This window comes from Vipera berus, assembly GCF_964194415.1.
Source record: "Vipera berus genome assembly, chromosome: 1".
Lineage (NCBI taxonomy): Eukaryota > Metazoa > Chordata > Lepidosauria > Squamata > Viperidae > Vipera > Vipera berus.
In genome coordinates, this window is record NC_138202.1 from 217,815,663 (window position 1) to 217,839,797 (window position 24,135).

A 24,135-nucleotide genomic window follows, 5' to 3' on the forward strand; every position below is an offset into this window, starting at 1 on the left:
CAACACTGCAAACCTTGGACAATTTTGGCAGGAGCTGGCTCTATCACCCAGTCATGCTGGGTTCATTATCCTTTGGGCTACTGCTGCGATATGAATGAACAAATACAAGCTTAGTATGTAGGTGTGCTTGGGGTTCCAACAAATTCATTGCCTATCAACTGCTTTACTGACTAACCTTTTATAAAACTCTGTAGAAATGTTTGTGATGTTAGCTGGGCACTTTGGGGTTGCTCTTTATTAACTTCTGCAGCACAGAGATGATTTTTCCATCCTGAATGGTGTATAAAGAAAGAAACAATAAAAAAACTCCCTAAAATTATGTTTAATAAGCAGTCAGCTTTTTTGTATGCTAAGAAAACTTTCACTTGATATTCCTGCTGAGGTGCTATTAAAGGAGAGGTGCAAAACATCTAAATGGGGGTTGTTATAACATCATTTCCCAAAATTGCTAAATCTTCATTGGCTTATTTAGCTTTAAAATGGTTTAAAAATAAAAACTTTAGATATAGGTGATAATATATGTCTCCAGGCTGCAGAATTTTCACCTGTGGATTCTTCGTGAAAAATACAGGTGTGTTATTCTAGATGATTCACTGCGGTGATTGACACCTTTCCATCATGAACATGCCTCTGCAGTCCTTGGTGTTTTTAAGAGCCTCTTTTGTAGTTGTACAAAAACAGCCTGCCTTAAAGGTAAAGCAATAAAAGTATTACAAACAAAATACTGTATTGGAGGAAAATGATGTATTTGTTCTCTGAATGCTACCTATATTTCATATATGATAACTAGATTTTATTATTTCAGTTGTATGTTGCTTTGTAGAACTTCAGGTGACTTGATTCAAACTAATTCAAATTCCTGAGTCAATTTGGAAAAAGCCAATTTACATGTGTAAGCAGAATTATTCAAATCAATTCAAAGATTCTAATCTGCACAAATTTGATTTTCCAATTTGATTTGGAAAAGTGTTGAGATTGAACTGAACCAGCTTTGACTCAGCTCTCTAAATGTAAGTTTTAACACCTGCATAGCTGTATTAAATTATAGACTCTCTACTTTTAATGGCATTCCTCCCCAACCCCCAAAGTATAACCCCAAATGTTCAATGACTTTGCAAAGACATTTCTGTTTTGTTTTGTTTCATTTAAAGCATTCTGTTCCTTGGTCTGACTAAGCAATATGGTTAACAAGTTGAATGAAAGCAGCATCATTATATTATGAAAAGCAAGGAGAAGCACTGGCAAATCTGTCATTCATCAACAACCAACTGCTAGCAAAAACAGTTTTGTTTTTAAAACTGCAGTTGTACTAATATTTGCCAACAAGGCATTTGTCAATCAAGAGCAGAAGTAAGTGAATTTCTAAACATCAAAACACAGTGAAACTGGCTTCCAAGTTTAATTATGAATTGGAATGAGATCTTCTTTCTTATTCACACATCTCCCAGTGACATCTGTCAAACATAACACCGGACTGTGTGAGCATACAGAGTAATTTTGACTGCTCACCCTAACCTCTCAGTATTGAGAGAGGATGTTTCCTTTGAAAGGCTTTCTGAAAGCATGCAGAAATATAAATGTGCAGATTTTTCAACTGCAAACTTTGCCATGCCAGGGCATGTTTTAATTTGTGGAATTTCAACTTCCCATCTGCCTGTTAATGGTACAGAAGCTTTGCCAAGGAAAAGGTCTCCAATAGTAGAAAAATATTTCCAGGCAAGGTTTTATTCTGCCTCATTTATAAAATTGTACTGGTGATCCACACAATATTATTTACCATTTTAGGTGAGGTATGGCAAACTGAAGGCAATTCTGTGAAAGTAAAGCTGATGACTGGGGGCAAAGAACTGAGAAAGACTTGGTACCTCTCCATATAAGAAAGGATGGTGGGATTCAAATATGTGAGCAACTGGTTCTCTGTTTGGATGCTGCTTCCAGAGGTCCATTCTGGGCTTGGGCAACAAAAAATTAGCTACCGTTTCTGCCGAACTGGTGCAAACTGGCTGAATCCCACCACTGGAGATTACCCACTTCTGCTGCAGACAGCTGCTGTCTGTGAGAAGACCACCGGACAGCACTTTTCTGCAGGCTTGTGCTTCAGGAGAAAAACAGGATTAGTCACCTTGCTGGCAACCACAATGGAGACTTTTAAAGGACGCTAAGTTTGCCTTCCTCACTTTCTAATCACTTTCAGAAATTGCTCATTAACTACTTCTAAGCTATCAGAGACCTTCAGAATGACAAATCTGAAAACATTGAGTGAATCTGCTTTTAATTCTGAATGAAAGAAACCTTTAATTATAAGTTTAAGAATATAAAGGATCCGAAATATACAGCAAAAAGCTAGATAAGATTTTGATCTTATGAAGTTATGAACGATTTAACAGTCCAGATAAAATTGGAAGCTTGAGACTTTGATTAGAATTAAAGTACAGATACGGATGCATGGATAACATGTTTGTTAGCAAGAAGATCACAGCACAATGCACGAAAGTCATTGATGATCTGACTCTATGCACCCATCGGGTCTAGACAGCACACTAGAAAGCGGAGACATCACCCTGCCAACAAAAGTGCGTATAGTCAAGTTGCAATGTATGGCAGTGAAAGTTAGACCATAAGAAAGGCTGAGTGCCAAAGAATTGAAGCCTTTGAACTATGGTGCTGGAGAAGACTCCTGCGAGTCCCTGGGACTGCAAAGCGATCAAACCGGTCAGTCCTAGGGGAGATCAACCCTGACTGCTCTTTAGAAGGCCAGATCCTGAAGTTGAAGCTCAAATACTTTGGCCACCTAATGAGAAGGAAGGACTCACTGGAGAAGAGCCTAATGCTGGGAAAGGTTGAGGGCAATAGAAGAAGGGGACGACAGAGAATGAGGTGGCTGGATGGAGTCACTGAAGCAGTAGGCGTGAGCCTAAATGGACTCCAGAAGATGGTAGAGGACAGGAAGGCCTGGAAGAACGTTGTCCATGGGGTCGCGATGGGTCGGACACGACTTTGCAACTAACAACAACAATCCTGTTTCATCATCAAAACCATAAATCATATATTTTTATTTTTATGCAAAAAGTCCATAAATGGTTTCCAGTCACCAATGAATGTAGATATTGTCTTTTTTTCTAATCAAACGTCATTTTTGCCATTTTAGCAAGTTCCTTTATCTTCATCAACCATTCCTAGATATGGATTACCATATCTTTCCATCTTTGTGCATATAATTTTTCTGTAGTTATCAGATATAAAAACAATGTTCCGTGGCCCTTTTCTAACGGTTTATCTATCTGTCCAAGGAGGAAAAGTTGGGGCTTCAATTTTTTATATTTATAGCTTCTTGTTTTTACCTTTTCCCATCATCTTTATTTTCATTTGAACGTTATATTAAGATTTGTTTTAATAAAAATTAGTATTAAAAAAATATTTCCAAATTTCATATCTTTCCAAACTTTAAAAAAAGAAAAGCCAGTGGAAATCCTTCTGTAAGAGAAATGGGAAGTTTCTAAATCTGATAAATAAAATAAAAATAATAAATACAATTGTCAAAGGCCAAGAAAATTGATCCTTTTCATTATGTTGCTCCAAATATTCCCAATTATTTGAGCCAACTAAAGATTAAGACCGTTAGAAATAAAAGGAAGAAATATAAAGTTAAAATAAGATGTGTGGCTGCCTCTTTTCTCTATTTTCTTTTCTTACTTTAAGCTTAGTTTGCATTAGCTTTTACTATTATAATCAAAATTCTTAATAAAAATTAAATGCAAGGCAACATTATTTATCACTTTAAATCTTCCTGTGTTCCTAAATGCGGTGACAAAGAAAAAGATGAAGCACTTGCCCAATGCCTTTCGATCAGTAGCCCTAGTAGTTGCCTCCCTGGAACCCCAAGTGGCTTAAAGTTATTGAACCAGGCCAGTGGCGTAGCGTGGGGGGTGCAGGGGGGGGCCGGCCGCACCGGGCGCAACATCTGGGGGGGCGTGCTCGCACTCGCAGCTCTCTGCCCCTGCCTGGCTCACTCACTCTCTCTCACTGCAGTGCTGGCTGTGCGAATCCGATCCGAGCCGCCGGGTCGCCGCCCACTGTGGAGGTGGGGGGGTGCCAGGCGTGCGGTGCGGTGTGGAGAGAGAGTGAGGGACTATCTGGGGGAGGGACAGTGCAGTGGCCGGGTGCTTGCCCCAGGTGCTGACAACCCACGCTACGCCACTGAACCAGGCACAATATTCTGTAAGCTACAGTCCACTGAATCAGATGGCTGATGTACTAACTTTAGTTGGGAATAGGTCTTGATAGCTTTTTCAGGGAGATGTTCCTATAGAAGGGCTATGGGTGTACACTCGGTGAGGTCCTTGGTACTCTCTGAGCTTGGTGGTTTTCCTGCAGACATTTCATTACCAAACTAGTTCACGTTAATCAGTCTGCACTCAGGACATTTAAACAACGCATCGAAAACCTGGAAACCCAACAGGACCTGTCTGTTCTACCTAAGAACCTTTTTCTCAGCAGTCAAGCCCCTATTTACAAGCCAGTGTGATACTTAATATCACATATCTGTTTGCAAATTCTGAAGGGCACTACCTTCAACACTCTCCCCATAGCAGTTTTGGAGGACCGGTGCAAAAAGAGTCCCCCCATGAGCTAAGACTATGCCCCCATGAGAAGGAACTATAGCTCACAGCCTTGCTGCAATGGTCAACTCTCTTAAAGGGCTCAAGGACCTGCCTTATAGCCTCTTATCTGGTAAAAACAGTGGTGGGATTCAAATATGTGAACAACCAATTCTCTGTGTGGATGCTGCCTCTGGAAGTCCATTCTGGGCCTGGGCAACAAAAAATTACCTACCGGTTCTGCTGAAGTGGTGTGAACCAGCTGAATCCCAACACTGGGTAAAACATCTTATTTTTTAAAAATGTGCTGTCATCAAATCACTATGATTCAGTCTGCTTGAACGCAGCTAAATTTTGTTACATGGCCTGTAAAATTAGCCAGATTTTGATTATCCGCTGACAAACTCATCACCAATTGTAATATTTCATCTTTTGTTTTTATTTTATTTTTATTTTTAATGTATTTTTGCTTGCAATTTCGGTCTGGAGAATAATAAAAAACTATTCATATGCGTTATTAAAATTATCTGGCGAATGAAGATTTCCATGCACTGTGCAAAGTCAGCCCATTATAGAAGTGAGGACAAGAGGATACTAGTTCTAAATGCTTTTTCTTACATTACAAAGCATATTAATATTTAGTGAAAATGGGCACCCCGGAGAAGACCCCCTTGGCAGCCAAGACTATCATTAATCAATTCCTCCCTCAGTTGCCAGCAATGTTTGCAGCTAGCTGACTCGGTGTTCACAGGGGTCAATTTCCCACTGACTCTGGACCCTGAAATTAGTAGGAGCAAACTTTCTCCTTGATGTCTGGGTGTACTGAAACGTGAACTATCTGAAAATACATTTCCACCTGGGTGGGGCTGCTGAAATGAGTTGCAGGTATTGGATCTGCAGCTTCTGATGGGTAGAGCTGCCCACCTTTATCGTATAAATAAGCAGCATTTGGATAACCACCTGCTGCCAATGTCAACCTCCCATCGCCTGGTTCGCTCCCACAGAGTTGGCCTCCTCAGGGTTCCGTCAGCTAAGCAATGCCGGCTGGCAACCCCCAGGGGGAGAGCCTTCTCTGTGGGTGCGCCGACCCTCTGGAATGAACTGCCTCCGGAGCTGCGGATGGCCCCTGACCTTCGATCCTTCCGCCGTGACCTGAAGACGTGGTTGTTCCAACAAGCGGGCCTGGCTGATCATGGTTTTTAAATTTGGTTTTTATCGGCTGAAATTGTCCTTTATTCCTTTATTTATTGTTAAAAATTTTAAATCTTTGTATTCTATGTTTTTTAATTTTTTATTGTTGTGAGCCACCCTGAGTCCTTAGGGAGAAGGGTGGCATATAAATTTAAATAATAATAATAATAATCATAATCATCATAATCATAATCATCATAATCATAATCATAATAATCATAATCATAATCATAATCATAATCATAATCATAATCATAATCATAATCATAATCATAATCATAATCATAACAACAACAACAACAACAACAACAACAGATACCTACATTCTAATGAATGTAGAAATTCAACCAATGATAGGGATCTGGAGGTAAAGTTGATTTGGAGACATCTCCCATGTCAATTTTAAAATCTAAGTTAGTATATTCTGTATTGATTTTGTGAGGGGGACAAAGGGTGGCATTGTTTTCTTGCTATCAAGCAAACAATGGGATTGCTGTCCTATTTGGAAGATTGGACTGATTAAAAGCAGAGACGATAGCACCTTTTCACTGTCCTGTGGAACAAATGAGACATCAGATGGAAACAGGTAATTTAAAAATTCAGTGGAGAGGACCTTTTTTCCTAGGGAGATCAATCTGGCACCTTGATTACTGTCTTTGGTGCACCAGACAATGTTTGATTAGTTTATTCACAGCACGGGCGTCAAATTTGCCGCATCACGTGACGTGTTGCGATGTACCGTGACTTTTTTCACATTGCCGGAGCTGGGGTGGGTGCAGCCTCTGTATGATGCAACCGGCCCATGGGCCGGCAGTTTGACACCCCTGATTTAGCACTTCATTTTGGTCTTTTAATTTTAAATATTATATTGCTTAATTCTGTTTCCTATGTTTGGTTTGCCCACTTTGAGCTGTAGCTCTAGAGCTGAGCAAAATGTCCAGCAACATTTGCAGCTAGCTGACTCGGTGTTCACAGGGGTCAATTTCCCACTGCTTTTCTTCTATCTTCACTGCCGAAACCCTGCAAGGAAGTTCAAAAGCAACGCCAAGAACACACGTCGAGCAGGGAAAACTACTGTCCTATCCTAAATTTGTGGTACCACCAGTCCCCTGGAATCATTCCCACTCAACACAAAAGGCAAAATGGGAAGAATCTTAATAATCCCATGCTCTGTGTGCCTGCTGAAGAAAAGGAGAAACTGGCAAAACACTTGTAAAATACATTGTTGATAGATCAGGCGGGATCTACAAAACTATCCATCTAGCACTTCCCCTTCAGAAAAGAGGGATGAGGGCAGAGTTTCTTCCAATGAGGAAATAGCTTCTAAAACAACTATTATGATAAGCAGATTTGCAGTGGTTCCAATTGCATGTCAGTTGAATCAGAAATAAATCAGTGTGGCTTTTCAACACTTCTCCTACAGAGAGGTTAGGATCTTCTTTCGAGTTGGCACAAGATCCTCAGGAGGAAGCATCTAAGTTTAACTAACCTTAGAATGAATGAAATGAATGCAAGGTGACATTGCAGCCATGAGGGTGAATGGGACGTCTGAAATACCTCAAGCCTAGTGTGGATGGAACAGTTTCAAGCATCAGAGGACAACATTCCTGGTTGATAATCCACAGAACTTTGTGCCAGTAATATACATGGTTGGGCTTTGGATAAGTTCACTTAAGCAGACCTCAACTCACACATGGGGACAAGTGATCCTCTTTCCTCTCTGTACTCTTAGTTTTCTCCCTGATCAGCTTCAGACTGCACAGTTTTAAGGGGCAAGGTTAAGAACGTGGACCCTACTGCAAGACAGCTATAACAATAACGGCTAAGATTTTCAAATGTCCCAAAGTTCTCATGTTTTTGCTTAATGCATAGCCTGTTAAACTTTTCAAGTTCCCCAAGAACTACAGGGAGGATCATGATGACATTTTTGGAAGAAATGACCTTCTCAGCATTTACTATGTCAGGATATTTAGGGGTGAACTATTTTATCAAAAAAGCCCCTGGAGATATTTTTTTACTTCTTATTTCCTGGGGGGGGGGGGAAGTCCAAGAAAAATCATGCATAACGAGTCTCAATAAAAAATCGCCTTGTGCCAAGATAGGCAGAAAACAAATTTAATAAAATAAATAAAAGCCTCTGGATTGCTGTCCCATACATTACTATTACTTATTAAAGTTAATTACAATAAAAGAGTTATGAGCTTATAAGGGCATTGTTGTGTATGTAAATAGTTATTAATAAGGGAATTAGCTGATTGCAGAATAGCAGGGTTTGAGCGGGAGATCCTGGTGCAATCATTGGTTGCAATAACCGAGGAGCGGGAAAATAAGCTCCATTGATTGGATACAGTTCAAACACTTCCCCTATAAAAGGTTGCAACATTTGACAGTTGACAGTTGACTTTGTGTATTCAATAAACTCGTTCATTGTTAAACCACTCTGAGTCCTCGTCTGTCAGAACCCAACAGGCATCTCTAGCAGGAATGTTATCATAAAATGCCAATGACAAGCACAATTATAAAGCAGTCTTGGTATCTACAGTAAGTTGACTGTCTGACGAAGCATCCTGATTTCCTGAAGTTGCTCCCTTCGGTTTCCTGCAGGAACCCTTCATGTCTATAGTATAATAGCAATAGCACTTAGCACTTAGACTTATAATATACCTCTCCATAATGCTTTACAGCACTCTCTGAGAGGTTTACAAATGTCAGCATATTGCTCCCAACAATCTGGATCTTCATTTTACCAATCTTGGAAGAACGGAAAGCTGAGTCAACCTTGAGCCCTGTCAGGATCGAACTCCTGACAGTGAGCAGTGAGTTAGCCTGCAATTCTGCCTTCTAATCACTGTGCCACCACAGCTCTTCCTATCTAGAAATACTTCATAAACAGAACCAGCTACTAAAGATATGAGCTGGGGAATGAGAATTTGAATTTAACTTCCTCTGCTAAGCTTATCAAATTAAAAACATTTTGCTAAGAATGCAGAGGTGTTCGGATGGGTGAGGGGGGAGGCAGAGGATAAGATGGTGGGACTGGTGTCATGATCCAAGGCCTATTCATGTTCGAGGCATTTAGGAGGGGCCTTGAGAATAGACTGGCTTTGTAGATGGAAAAGATACAGACTGGCAGTATGTCACAAGTTCTTGGCAGGATAACACAACACACCTACGCAACATAAATTTTAAAGCACAAGGCTATCCTTATTCAAGAAGTTCCTTAGTGCAAAAATGTTTGCTTCTGATTTTCTGTTGCTTTTTCAGGCCTAGCATTCAATTTTAAATTCTCTAGATGGTCTGCATCAGCTTCTCCCTTCTACATTTTGCCAATGTTTTGAGCTTTCCCTATGTTTGCTAAGCCTCTGGGCTGTCATCAGGCTTGCTAGTACTTTTAGAAGGGATTGGGTGGGGGAGTAGCTCAGATGTTTTATTTTCCTTGGTGTAATGCAACCACCTTTGGGGTCCATGTTGCCCCATTCTTCTGAGCTGACTTTTTACATCTTCTGTCCCTCTGGCAATTCTCCAGTAGAAGCAGCCTTCATTCAGCTGCTGCAGCTGAGCCTTCAACCACTGCACAGGTGCTCTCCAACTTCTTCCTCTCTTTCATATATCACACTCCTTTCTCTGATACACCCCACTACACCAGTGGCCTCTACACTTCCAATTTATCTAGCATTGCAGATGTCTATGCCCTACAGAGAGAGGAGGGACAGATTTAAAGGAGAGGGATGTGATCCTGGCATTTCCCCATTGCTCTGCATTTCCTCTTTCCACATAGCAATAGGCATGGCTTAAGAGTGCCTGGGAATTGTTGTTGTGTTGCTGGGCATGGCCAGAAGGTTCTGTGATAGAAACTAGCTTCTTAGTTATTTTTTCTCTCCAGCTCTTTTTCTTGGAGGACTAGCTAGACCAAACAGGATTTAGTACTTATGGAACATGGTTAACTGGGTGCAATTAGCTTTACCCTGTGCAAGGTTGAGCATGATTTGGCCTACATCTACTTCCCCATTATTTCAGATTAGTGTTTCTCAGCCTTCCCAACTTTCAAATGTATGGACTTCAACTCCCAGAATTCCCCAGCTACCATGCTAATTGGGGAATTCTGGGAGTTGAAGTCCATACACCTTAAAAATTGCCAAGGTTGAGAAACACTGATTTACATTACCAGATCAATGGATACCTTTCTGCTATTCCCATAGCATAGTACCTCCTGACTCCCCCATTGGTCCAGACAAGTATGTTGTAGAACAGGCATGTCAAACTCATGACATCACATGACGTCTCGCGAGGTATTGCGACTTTTTCCCCATTGCCGGCAATAGGGTGGATGCGGTTTTGGAATGATGCATCCAGCCCATGGGCTGGCAGTTTTACATGCCTGTTGTAGAACCAGGACTGTTGCCAGGTGCTGCAGATCAAGAACATTTGTTTCTTCAAGAAAAGCGTAGTTTGGGCTTGAAAAGGACAAGGGACCCTTCAGGATCATAGATGACCTAAAATGATAAGGGCTATCAAATCATGGCTGCAAGGGTCTAGTCTAGTGGATGTCATTGGATCACAGCAAAGAGACACAGAAAATTCTTTGCTCAGGACTGTCTAATATCATCCAGATGTTTGCACTCCATATATGACAACTCTATTTGTGCAGGATTACTTCCTCCATAATCCTTAGCTAGTCTGTCTATCAAGGAGATGAGAGAAGGCTGCACTAGGCCTTCGATCCGAGAAAGACTAGAGTTCTTCCAGCCTGGGATGCCTCCCAAAATAAATATAGCAGTTTTAAAGAAAAAATTAAGGATTTGGGAGAATAAAAAAAGCAAACAACGTGAAAAAGAATGAATGCTAATCATTGGCAATGATGGAAAGTTTGGAGGAAAGAAGTCAATCATGAGTAGCAGGCTTAATTTATGACTTGTCACAGTGATGGGATAAAACAGTATTATGTATGGAGCACTGCCTTAATTTTTAGGCATTCAAACATCAAACACCAGGACTGAAGTACAGAGTAGTCTGCCAACGGAGGGACTGAAAGAAAGCAATTAAAAACATTGTAAATTAGTTTTGGTGCCTGGAACTGGAAAAAACTCAAGCAGGGCATGCTGTGCTCCTAAACAGAGCAGTTATTGACAGAGATGGATCCTGAAATCAGTAGGAGCAAATCTTCTCCTTGATGTACTGAAAGATGAGCCATCTGAAAAGATGTGTACTGAAATGTGAGCCATCTGAAAATACATTTCCACCTGGGTGGGGCTGCGGAAATGAGTTGCAGGTGTTGAATCTGCAGCTTCTGATGGGTAGAGCTGCCCACCTTTATCGTATAAATAAGCAGCATTTGGATAACATCAGATACCTACATTCTAATGAATATAAAAATTCAACCAATGATAGGGATCTGGAGGTAAAATTGATTTGGAGACATCTCCCATGTTACTTTTAAAATCTAAGCACATTCTGTACTGATTTTGTGAGGTGGGGGGAAAAGGGTGGCATTGTTGTCTTGCTATCAAGCAAACAATGGGATTGCTGTCCTATTTGTAAGGTTGGACTGATTAAAAGCAGAGACAATAGCACCTTTTCACTGTCCTGTGGGACAACCAAGACATCAGATGAAAACAGGTGATTTAAACTTTCAGTGGCGAGGACCTTTTTTTTCTAGTGAGATCAGTCTGGCACCTTGATTACTGTCTTTGGTGCACCAGGCAATGTTTGATTTGTTTATTTAGAGCAGGGCTTTTCAACCAGTGGTACGGGTACCACCTGGGGTACATTGGCACCTGGCAGGTGATACGCGACCATTCTAGAAAAGTTGGTAGCAGGGGAGGGGAATGAACTGAACCGGTGGCAGCACCGCAGAAGCCTGAGCGAGAGACGGCTGGAGCTGCAGGGCTGTCAGGGCCCAGCGGAAGCACCAGGATCAGCGCCAGGCTCCAGCTGGAGCTCGGCGCTGATCTTGGCACGTCTGCTGAGCCCAGAAGAAGCGCCGATCAGCTGGAATGTTGCAGCATCTCCAGGGTTTTGTGATTTACATTCAGATGCTTGGCAATTGATTCATATTTATGATGGTCACAGTGTCCCAGGGTCATGTGAAGTGACCAAAACCTGCTGCAACCACCCAGCGGGGGAGGGGGAAATAAAAACCAAACACCTCCCCACCCCATCCCCTCTGCCAATCCTCAACAGAAATGCTCACAACAATGAAAACCTCGGACAGGAGGAAGAGTGCTGCCGGGTGGGCAGGCAGGTGTCTTGCTTGGCTGTGGCTTGGGAGGCACCTTTTCAGTGCCATTGTAACTTCAAACAGTCACTAAGCAAACTGTTGTAAATCGAGGACTACCTGTACTTCATCACTTTGTTCCTTTTGGGTTTTTTTTTAGTCATCAAGTTTTTGACACATTGCTAGGCAACTGGTGGTACTCGGATGTTGCCATATACTAAAAGTGGTACAATGGGTGAAAAGGTTGAAAAGCCCTGATCTAGAAAGCTGTTCTTTCTCTGTCTTGGGTTGATTCAATCTGTTGCCCTGTTCCTTTTTTTAAGGAAAAGAATACCTTCCAGTGTTAATACTAAGAAAGACTTCTCCATGATTTCAGACAGGGGTACTTTGAATGTCATCAGTTGCATTGATAGAAGAAAAACAATTTTTGCTATCAAGCTGTGTATATTAATAAACCAGCAAGCTCCAAAGCCTATTTAATGCCATTTTTAATTAGAAAATTTAATGAAATAGAAATCTTTCATTAAGAAAATAGGTGACTTAATGATCTAACTTTAGTGTCTTTCAAAGCACTTTGAAGCATAATCATTCCCTGGGGACAGTGCTGGGGACAGTGCTGTAGCTTTCATTATATTTTTCAAAGGATTTCTTGTGCTAGTTTAAGAAGTAATAGCCAAAAAAAAAAATCACTAATTAGGGATATACTGTATAGGCAGCTCTGCAGGAGCTCTGCCACAAACAGGGTTTGTGTCTGTCTAGGCTGCATAGTTCCAACAGTGGGCATTTTGAAAGTTTGCAAGCAGACTACAAGAGCACAGTAGCTAAAATTTAGGGCAAGCTGCCTTTGAAGACGGACTAGCAGGCAGTGATAGTTTCATTCTCCATGGATTTGTCTGCTTCTTAAAACTCTACATTTATCACTATCGTCCAATCAAGAATAAAGGGCAGAATGAGTAATCTCTCCCAAGAATGAACAAAACAAGTTCTTGAGATGTATGCCAGTGGGAGAAATAGACACAGATACACATACTTTCCTTAAGGATCTGTACAATATTCAGGCTATTCATCTGTCATTCTCCTCTTTCCATCACACAAAGAGTGTTTTGCCAGCAGTAATTTGCACTATACTCTGGAGCATGTGTGAGATGTTGTTGTACCACTTGGATTGTATTGAGGTGTAGCAATGATGTGATCAAGTATGAGAATGCTTTTCTGATATCAGCATTATTTATATATTCTTCTTTTATTGTTGCTATTATTCCAAATGGTGATGTAATATGTTTAGATATGGAAGGAAATCTCAGAATTATTATTTTGAACTGTCTTAGTTTCTGACACTGTTGCAGTATTTGCACTGAATCTATGTTCCAGGTAACTCTCGGTAGTAGTTGTTGGATAATGACAGAGTCAGATAATTTTTAAAGAATACTATTTATATACAGGGGTAGGCAACCTTGGCTCTTTTATGACTCGTGGACTTCAACTCCTAGAATTCCTGGGAGTTGAAGTCCATGAGTCATAAAAGAGCCAAGGTTTGCCTACCCCTGACATATATGTTCAAACAATTAGACAGAAAGTGTTTATTCTGCCCTGTGAACCGCCCTGAGTCCTCAGGGAGAAGGGCGGTATATAAATGTTATTAAATTAAATTAAATTAAATTACTGAATAGCACCATTTACATGTGTGAGAGAAAAGGAGAAAGTTCATTGAGAATAGACATGATCAGCTTTTCCCACAAAAAATAGCTAAAAAAGTTTACTTCCCCAATGTAGGACATAAATGTCATGCATAAGAGGAAACAGACAAATTCAAAAAAGATTCAGTTAGTTTGAAAGACAACCCAAAATTCTTTGGTAAAATATTTAAAATCTTACAAAGTAAATTCTTCCAGACCCTGTATAGGTTTGCACTGTGCACTAAGCCATCAATCTCATGGCCAGAAATTGTAATTATACTGTAATCTATAAATAGCAGTGATAAGACAATATTATTGTCTATGCTCAAATAAATTTGGATTCAAGTCTTCAAAAACAGCTTGAGCAAAACTGAGGCCAAGATCCCAGAAATCTCTGTGTGTAACTTATTAATAAAAATAAAGATATATTCCTGACTAAATTAAAAATTCTATTTCTTACATCCTTTTAAAAGTTTGGAAATAATATGGTTGGAGGATTCTTTTATCATTCTGGAAAATACGGTTTCCTCTAATGGAAACTAGTTAGACAAATGTTGTAGGTAATGAGAATGTGTCTTCATGCACTCACCTCCTGAAAATATAAGAAAGCTAGTATATAGTAGCATTCTTTCCATAGCTGAGGCTATGGAAAGGCAGACAGAAATGGCAAAATGAAAATCAGCTCTCATACAATATGTTCCCTACTAATGCTGTTCTTTCATCTTGCTCACTGTGGGAATGAAGTGGAAGAATCACCTTGCTTACAATGCTTGGGAAATTGAAAGCTTTAAAATCTTGAAGACTTCCTCATCCTGGAAGCCTGCCACTCTTCATAAGCTGCCTTTTTTAGTCAACAGCTGAACAAATTTTCACCGTGAAACCCTATCTGTTTTTCACTTGCTGACAGTAGAAGAATGGGAGAGAAATGAGTATGGAAAATGGCATCTAGGAGTGATGAATATGCTTGTAAGGTAAACTTCACTTTTTGCACTGGGGAATTAGCTTTTCTTACCCTATACAAATAGCTACTTGGCAAAACCCTGGAGACTGAAAAGCCATTGGTTGATTGGTTGGCATAACTCTCCTGAAAAAAAAAGATCTCCTTTTGCAGCTGATTGGCTGGAAATGGTGTGTGTGCTGCAAGCTTATGATGACCAGAAGTAGACATAAAGAAGCTCCATTGGCAGGAGATGTTGTGCTTTGTTCCCATACCAGCTAAGAAAGCCATCAACAGGTTCATCTGTAGAACATAGTGATGTCATTAGAACATGGCCCAACGTTTGGCACTTTCATGTACCAATGAATTCTATTGAGCCAGCTCATTGGTCCATGTCTTTCCTATTGTGATTAGCAACATTTCTCTGGTGTCTCAGGCACAGATATTTCTCAACCCTCCTAGCTAGAGTCTATCTAAACTCCAGATGGCAAGGATGAAGCCTTGAGATTTGCTGAAAACACAGCATGCTATTTACCACTGAGCTACAGCACCAGCTGCCATATGGAGATCAGTGAATATTTTTTTAATGATAGTTGTACTACAGTGGCAGATGTCATACAATCTTGCTCCCAGGCATTATGATAATGATGAATGACTTTACAGAATCCAATCTGGGTCAGTGACCAGATTGGAAGACAAAACCTCTGGTCCTGGTGACCAACCCAGATTGGATCCTGCAACATTATCCTGGGATACGTATAGTCACCTTCATTCATGAATGACTTTTTTCAGATGTCTGAGAATTTGATTTTGAATGTCATGGTAGGGGGCTCAAGTCTCAAAATAAAGTGGGTTCAAAATAAAATATTTTTTAATACCTGATTTTATACCTGATTTCACTTTATTAAAATTACATATAAAATTTACTAATGTTAAAATTGAATTTATTTGATATCATTGCATTGCATTGCATTGCATTGCATTGCATTGCATTGCGTTGCGTTGCGTTGCGTTGCATTGCATTCGACTGGATTGGATTGACTCTCTCCTTGTATTAAATTATTTCCCTTGCATTCACATTCACATTTACGCTTTGGTGATTATGTTTTTATATTTTGAAGAGTTCAGTATGACAATTTTCATAAGCCACATTTGGTCCAGATTTCACCCCATGCTTTGCTTCGTGGACAAGATTCTGATCAGGATGAAGCACAGAGTTGTTTTTCAGGAAAACTATGTTCATCATGTTATCCAGAGGAAGGATGATAGCTCCCAGCTTGGGGATTACAGCCCTGGATTCAGTTCCTCAGCAGATCTGATGACCATATGCAGGTATCTCAACTTGTAACCTCAAAATTTTTTTTAAAAAACTTTCGGTCTTTTTGCTCTGTTGATTTTACCTCCTATGTCTCACTTTGTCTAATGTAACTTGACTGCTGTAGATCTTTTCTTATCCTTACTTGTTTTGACTGGATCTTGTTAGAGCTACTGTATGAGCTTCCTCTATGTGTTTGTTCTATGTGTTTCAAATTCAGGGACCTTGGAGTCCTAGTGGACAGTCAATTAAATATGAGCCAGCAATGTGTGGCAGCAGCCAAAAAAAGCTAATACAATTGTTGGTGATAAAAATAGAGGCAGAGAATCAAAATCACACAAAGTATTAGTAACGCTTTATCAATCCTTTGTAAGATCACACCTGGAATACTGCATCCAGTTTTGGTCACCACATCACAAGAAAGATGTTGAGACTTTAGAAAATTATGCAAAGAAGAGCAACTAAGATGATTAAAGGCCTGGAGACTAAAACATATGAAGAATGGTTGCAGGATTTGGGTATGGCTAGTCTAGAGAAAAGAAAGAGGTGACATGATAGCAGTATTCCAGTATTTGAGGGGCTGCCACAAAGAAAAGGGGGTCAACTTATTTTCCAAAGCACCAGAAGGCAAGACAAGAAACAATGGATGGAAACTAATCAAGGAGAGAAGCAACCTGGAATTAAGGAGAAACTTCCTAATAGTGAGAACAATTAACCAGTGGAACAGCTTTGCCTTCATCACTGGAGGTTTTTAAGAAGAGCCTGGACAAAAACCTGTCTGAAATGGATCTCTTACTTGAGCAGGGGATTGGATTAGAAGACCTCCAAGATCCCTTCCAGATCTATTCTGATTGATTGATTGATTGATTGATTGATTGACTGATTGATTGAAATGCTCACTGATCGGGATAGTAGCATAGCTGAACAGCTTTGCAATCAAACTGACATTAACATAATTAAAAGAGGCTTCTAAGATACATGAATAGGACATTAGGTTGTCCAAGCATTTTGAGAGACCACAAGTGTCTACCTTCCTGCTATAGACTTCATCATTTAATCCACATGCTATTGAATAACTATGCTAATTTAACACTGTGAGGATGAAAGCCTAACCTGTCTACAAAATGCAGTTACCAGTTTCAGCATGAATCCTGAACCCAACAATGAATATTTATATTTGATCTTAAAAATGTATGTGTTGCCTTTCACGGAAAGGTTTTTCAGTTGGTTTAGAAAGCATATTATATTATGGTTTCTTAAACCAAAACAGTAAAATTGAACAAATATGAAAGATTCCATTTTATTATGCACGATGCAGATTCATGGCTGTCCTACCATACAGTAATTACCACTTACCCTGGGGGCAATCTTCCCCCCAGAAAGCTGCATTGCTGAAGCCAAACTGACATTGTACCATGTTTACCAGAGAAGGCAATCTAGGATCCAAGCAATTATCCAATACAGCCTGCCGTGAAATCAGTTCTGTGGAGGTTCTATCAGATAATATAACATGCATAAGATTGCATGTTTCATTTTCCTGGTAAATATCTTAGTGTAATATTACTAGCAGAGCACTGCTCTTCTCCCACACAAATTCTGAATTCATCTTCATTTTAAAGATTTCCATAAAAATGTCACCCTGATTGCTTTAAGTGCATTGTAAAGCATTAGTATTTTCAAATGAAAGAATACAAATGGAAGGGGTCAGATGAAGAGCATGTTCCTCTTACAGTGAGAACAGATATGGAAATCAGAACGGTGAAAAGAAACAGCGGCATGTGAAGGAAGATTGTACTCCTCTTTACTGACGTGAGATAGTTCCATAATGAACTTCCTAAAGTGGGACTCCTTAATGTTGCTTTTTCATAACGCTTCTGCAAGCAGAGAAGCTGACTCTGTGGCACTGAACTGATTTCAGTGTTTTGGAGAAAAATAAACTTCCCTTGCAAATTTATGGAGTGCCACAGATCACCAGGTTGAAGTCCATGGCATCACCTCAAGAAGTACCAAGACCCCATCATCTCCTCTCATCTTCTGGAGAAATGAAAATGCTGCTGGATACAATGGTAGCAGACAACTTCCCCTTTAAAACAGTAAGAGATAGAAAATAGCTGGAGAAAGGTGATGATGGAGGAAAAAATGCAAGTGGAAACCAAACACCATGAATGGAAAGAAGAGAGACAGAGTGGAAAAAGCAAGCCAGGAAAAGAACTGAGAGAAAATGGAGGGGGAGGATTTGAATAGTGGAATAGTCCACTGTACGTTGTAGACTCCTGAGCAAGCTTTTTGCTTAGAGTCCTCGAGGCCAGTAGCACCAGTGAAATTGTTGAAAAATGGGTAGAACAAGTCCACCCTTCCAGCGTTCCAGGTTCTGCATGGACAGTTGATCTCACCTAGGTTTAGGCAAACAAGCCATAGGAACTGTAAGTGATCAGGAGAGGGAGCCCAAAAAATACATGAAAAATATCCCAAATCTCATAAACTGCTATGCAAAAAGCCTAAGATCTTCCAAGATCTCTGCCACTTTGAATCTTGATTTATGTTAATGCATTTTGTCTAATTGGGGGATGTTGCAGGGTCCTGTCACTCACATGTACCATGCAGCTATCTCTTGATTCAGTCCAGAGTTAATGTTTATGCAAGATGGTAGAGCTGTTGTCCACAAGACCTACAGCAGGTGGAGAAACTGGGCAGAGGGGAAAAAGTACCGTATCAGCCCTGTTCCAACATGTTTGGATTGCAGAAATAGGGATTTGAGGATCTGTTTCCAGTCATTTCACATTATATTTAAACAGCAGTCCTGGCTAGATTGTTTGTTGGTGTAGCAATCTCTTTTACCCGTGAATCTTCTCCCATTAATATACCTGAAAGAAGGGAGTTGAAGCATTTGTCTCACTGGGCTACAGTTGACTGTTGTTTTTACAAAATAGAGAAAGGAAGAGCGACAGAAAATTTAGAGAGGCCTTTGGGGAGTAACTCTTTCTCCCAAGACTTGAAATGGAAGAAGAGGGCTCTGGTCATCAATCAATATAATTAACTGTATTGAATCAATGTTTTTATAAATTTAGAAAATCATAAAATCAGCGGCTTGTTCTTTCAAATGCAATGAGATCTCAGTAAGTGCTGTATCTCTTGAACTTCTCATTCTTTGGAGAAACAAAAAAGTGCGGGACGCTCAAGATCCCTGTTCCCAAGAAAAACTATAAGCTGTCGTTTATGTTCCAACAGCCTAATGAATACTTCAAGGCAAGGTTGTTTGGTGATAAATTTGCATCTTATGTTTCCTCTAGTGATGGACCAATTCAATCCTCTACTCCATAGGATCAATTCCATCCTTTATCCCACAGTGACAATCCTCTAAGATAAACTGGAGTGAGATAGAGTGACTGGTCCCAAAATCACCCAGTGAACTCCCAAGCTGAAGGTGGACTTGAATTTGGGCCAACTTAGTCAAAATCCAAGGAAGACTTTACGAATAACCAAGATAAGGCAGCAGCTACCTCAGACTGCAACTGCTAGTCAGCTAGGAACGGTGGACTTGACTTTCTTGGCTTTCAAATCTGGATGTAAATTTGAAAAGTAAATATTTAATTGATACTCTATCAATGTCAGTTCTGCGCACAACAAATGGAGAAGGGAGCAAAAAGAGGAAAGGTGCCCCTTGGGCAGGCACACAGCCTCGTTTAGTGTAATGACCTTGGGAGATTAGGGAAAGAGATGCTGTCTAGTGAATGGTCAGGTACCGTAAGAGACAGCATAGCCCACAGCTGTACAGTGGGCAGAGCAAAAAGCGCAGGAGACCTTCCTTTAGTTATTGGACTGAAAAGGTGATAGCAGGAGAATTTTACTCTCAGGCTTGCTGGTTTCTCTTAATAAAGCTTCACAATAAAGTAGAATTAACTTATCTGATCATGTTTTCGGTCTGGTTTACCTGATAAGGCTGACAGCTGTTGTTGTGGTGGTGGTGGTGAAGAGGTTTCTAGATTTTTGTGGAGATGAATTTGGGCTGAGTTGTGGAGTCATAGATCTGCCCATGATCTAGTTTTGAAGCTATTTTCTATCATTTATTTTATTTTAGAAGAACCCTGTACTTTCTTAATGTGCTTCTGGAGTGGCAGAATGTATGTGTTGCTTCTTACTCAGATCTCTAACTAACGAATTAATTAGTTTTATTAAAAGGAATCATTGCCCCATGAATTTAATGCTAAATGAGAGCAGTTGTGCTAAAGGCTGCAGTAATGATTGGTTGGCAACTTTATTTAGCACTTGCATTTTGGCATTTGGAGAATTCCAAATCCTTTTACTTATAATTTACTTTACATCCTTATCCTCATCCACAAGAATCTATTTCCTGTTGTTGAGTTAGTGGTAAATTGTTTGTTTCCAAATGTAACAACCCTGAGACTATGATTCAAAATCCCTCTTGGCCACGAGTCTAAAGTTTTATGTCCTTTGCTGAATCACTGCTTCTGCCTCCATTGATATTATGGGATGGTTATCAGGCTAGAAAAAGAGGGAGAACTTCTATGCAACTTTATTTGTTCTTAACGCAATAAATTAAAATCAAGTTTTTTTAAAAAAAATGAGGGGTTTAAATATTTCCTCAAGCCCTTTTCCACTTGTCCCCCAAATAGCATGCCATCTTATTGAGATCTTCCAAGTAATACAAGAAAGTAGAAGCACGAGGATTAATTTTAAAAATTACCCTCCAATTTGATGGATCAGAACTGAACATAAGAGAGCAAGTACAATGGCAGAGGACATTTGCCTTCCTCTTATTACACCTGGCAAAAGAGTGTTACAAAATTAAAAGATCGTCATCATTTTTTATTTGTCTCGGCTATCCAGCATTGGGCAATGTGACTGAGCTTCTTGGAAAACAAATCTACAGTCTTCACATAAGAAAATGATCCAAGTCAGTCTCATCACATGACTTGTAAAAATGAATTGTGCTGGTGAGTGAAATATATGTTTTCAAACTCAAACTCAAGTTCCAATAAATTTCATTGCAACTGTAGCCATTCTTTATACCAGAAGACACGATTATTATTATTTTTTACAGAGGGTGATCTGGCTTAAATCTACCTGTTTATGGTATCCTTTCTGATATTCCCAGAACTTCAGGTACTTAGTTCTTTTCTGCCACTCTTAAAATGTAAATTATCACTTTTGGATTGAATAATTGCACTATGAAATTCTAAGCAAAAAGCAACCCCATCCAGAAATAAATGGCTCTGGCCATTTAAAAAACCCCATAGTTTTATAAGATGTTTTGCTTGACTATATTTGCTAGATCCATAGATATCACTTTGTAAATTCTCCATGCTATACCCATCCTTCAGAACATAGGCTGCATGAGAGATTTATCCTCTTGCTAAGAAATCAAATGCTGTATTACTAGAAATTGCACAAACATCTTACCACTATAAATAAAATACACGCTGTTGTGACAAGTTTTTCTTTGATCACTTTTATTTCTCCTTTTTTGCAAGACTGAAGACAAATGAATGTCAGTATTACTTTTAAAAGGGTTAAAGGCTTAGTGTAAAGTTTTAAAGCATGGAACTTTCCTACAAGGAACTGAATGAAATCATAACAAGAAAAACATATCCACTGAAGATCCTGTTATTTGGCATAAATATCATTTTATTATAGTACCTTCAGGAGCAATCTTTTTTCTTTGCTAAAAAGGGAAGTTTTGAATCACCAAATCTTACAGGTTTTTAAAAACACATTTCCCAGAGTATTACATATTCAATTGGATTTCACTTGTAAAAATCTTAAGATTGCATTGTGCTAAACATACTAAGGTTTCAGAAATGTTGAAATGACTTTTCTATCAAGCAACTCAGAGACATCTTTGACCAGCTCTATACACATGTATTTTTGCTTTTATTATTATTATGCAGAACATCTTTTGTGATTTTATAAGGTTGCATAAGCAATCATGAAACATTAACTGGCCAAGAGACTCACAGATCTTTAGTTTTATTTATCTTTTTGGCTCCTGAAGTGGCAGTTTGGATCAGCACACTTGGCTATACATTCTCTGCCCTCTTCGCTTTCCCTAATCCATGACTTACCAAAAGAAAGTGGAGACACTGTGACATTTGTGTGTTTTAAGCCTGTGCAAAACATCTGACCTCAAAAGAGTCCTTTCTATTTCTCTTTTATTCCAGACTTCTGAATGGAGGCAGACTACTTGCAACTCTGAAGCCTGGTTCGGTAATAGTTATCATCTGACAGGAGGTGAATGAAAGTGTCACTATAGGAGAATTTCTGGTGTCTGCTCCATTGGGAATGTTCATTTTCATTCCCCAGAAGGTGCTCTGGCTTATCATGGGAACCGCTGCCTTTCTGGTCCCCTGCATTGAGCTCCATCAGTTCCAACTCATGCTTGGCAGCTGTCTCTAGCACTCTCTGCTTGTTGTAGTATCGCACAAAGTTGTTAATGATGGGGTGGATGGGCAAGGCAATGGCTATGACCCCACAAAGAAAACTGATAGCAGCATTGAGTTTCCCCAGAATTGTCTTTGGGTAGATGTCTCCATAACCCACGGTGGTCATGGTGATGATTGCCCACCAAAAGGACTGAGGGATGCTCTTAAACAATGTTTCAGGATGACTTTGCTCCACTGTGTAACCCAGAGCAGAAAACACAAAGATCCCAACTGCTAGATACATCAGGAGAAGCCCCAGTTCCTTAAAGCTCCTCTTAAGAGCATAGGTCAATGTCTGTAGACCTGAGGAGTGGCGTGCCAGTTTGAAAATTCTGGCCACCCTCATGATCCGAAGTGCTTGGACAGCTTGCTGTACATTGGTTAATTCCATCAATTTGGTGCCCAAATGGGTCAGGATGAGGCTGACGTAGAAAGGAAGGATTGCAAAAATGTCAATGATGTTCATGAAAGAAAGAGCAAAGTGCAACTTATTGGGAGAAGAGATGAGTCTGAGGACATACTCAAGAGTAAACCAGACAATACAAGCTGTTTCAATCTTATCCAAAACTGGGTGCTCTATGGATTTACCTTCAGAGTCCAGCACCTGCAGTTCTGGGATGGTTCCCACACACATCACTACAGACGAGGTCAGGATGAGTAGAAAAGATGTGACGGCTACAACCCGAGCCGGGTAGGATGATTCAGGTTTCTCCAGGAATTTCCAGATGCATTTTTTGCACTTGGTCCAGCTGTTTTCGGACGAGTCCATTCCCAAGTCATCCAAGATCAACTGGACCCGACGGGCAATCTCTTCAAGTTCTTCCTTTTTTTCACTCAGGTGTGCTTTGCAACAGTCATCCAGGAATTTCAGATCCACTTTCCAAAATTCCATTTCATTTTTGAAGCAGATGGGACAGATGCCTTTCTTCATGTGAACTTCCCCAAAATCATAAACCTCGATGATGCATTTGAAAGCATCTGGATCTCTGTCAAAGTAAAACTCTCGTTTCCCAGGATCGTAGTCATCACAAAGTGAGAAAATGGTATCGTATCCTCCTGATAAACAGTTCACAAGTTCTGCTAGCCTTGTGTTGGGATACTGGTTCAGGTGGTCCCCATATAGCACCTGCCTTACGCCTCCAACATTAACAATAATCTCCATCTCTTCACTGTTTTCTGACCTGTCGCTGTCCAGCTCTTGCAAACTAACATTCTCGCTCATTTTTTAAATTATTTTCTTGCAGCTGTGTTTCAAATAGCTTCTTCCCTTGGACAAACCTTGGGTAATTTTGCAAAAAGCCAACACTCGCTGTGTCTTAGCCAATCTGAACTACAACGACTTTCAGCAGGGCTAGGAAAGGGGACCCAAGTCTATCTGTCGGTTGTGAAGCCTTGTGAAGTGTGCAACAAGCTTCCGTAAAGAGACAAATCATCTGGCTGCTTCTGAGTCAGAGCACATTTATTCGAATTGTCCTGACAAATTTCAACGCAGAGAAAGAAATGCTTAAGAAAACTCACCCAGTGCTGGGAAATTGCTCTGTCTTTTTCCAAAGTGGCACGGATTCCCCATCAGAAGCAGATCATCCCTAGAGAAAAGGCTGTAGCACAAAAAGTACCCACACAGGACAGCTCTGGCAGTGGGAGAGGAAAACAACCTTAAGTTCCACTGGGAGTTTTTGCGATCTCGTGGCTTCCCAGCTTCCAAGGGAAAAATCTTTTGCATTCCTTTTGTAATGAAGGACTTGGGGCGTTTTTCACCATCTG

General features: G+C 40.1%; 1 protein-coding gene across 1 annotated transcript; it reads right to left on the bottom strand.

Annotated features, from left to right (window-relative positions):
• Positions 1 to 247: 247 nt before the first annotated feature.
• KCNF1 (potassium voltage-gated channel modifier subfamily F member 1) lies at positions 248 to 23,593 on the bottom strand (the record flags this gene model as incomplete). The annotated part of the gene is made up of 2 exons (XM_081315020.1): positions 248 to 271; positions 22,015 to 23,593. The coding sequence occupies one exon, from the start codon at positions 23,591 to 23,593 to the stop codon at positions 22,130 to 22,132; it is 1,464 nt and encodes a 487-aa protein (XP_081171146.1). The 3' UTR covers positions 248 to 271; positions 22,015 to 22,129.
• Positions 23,594 to 24,135: the final 542 nt, after the last annotated feature.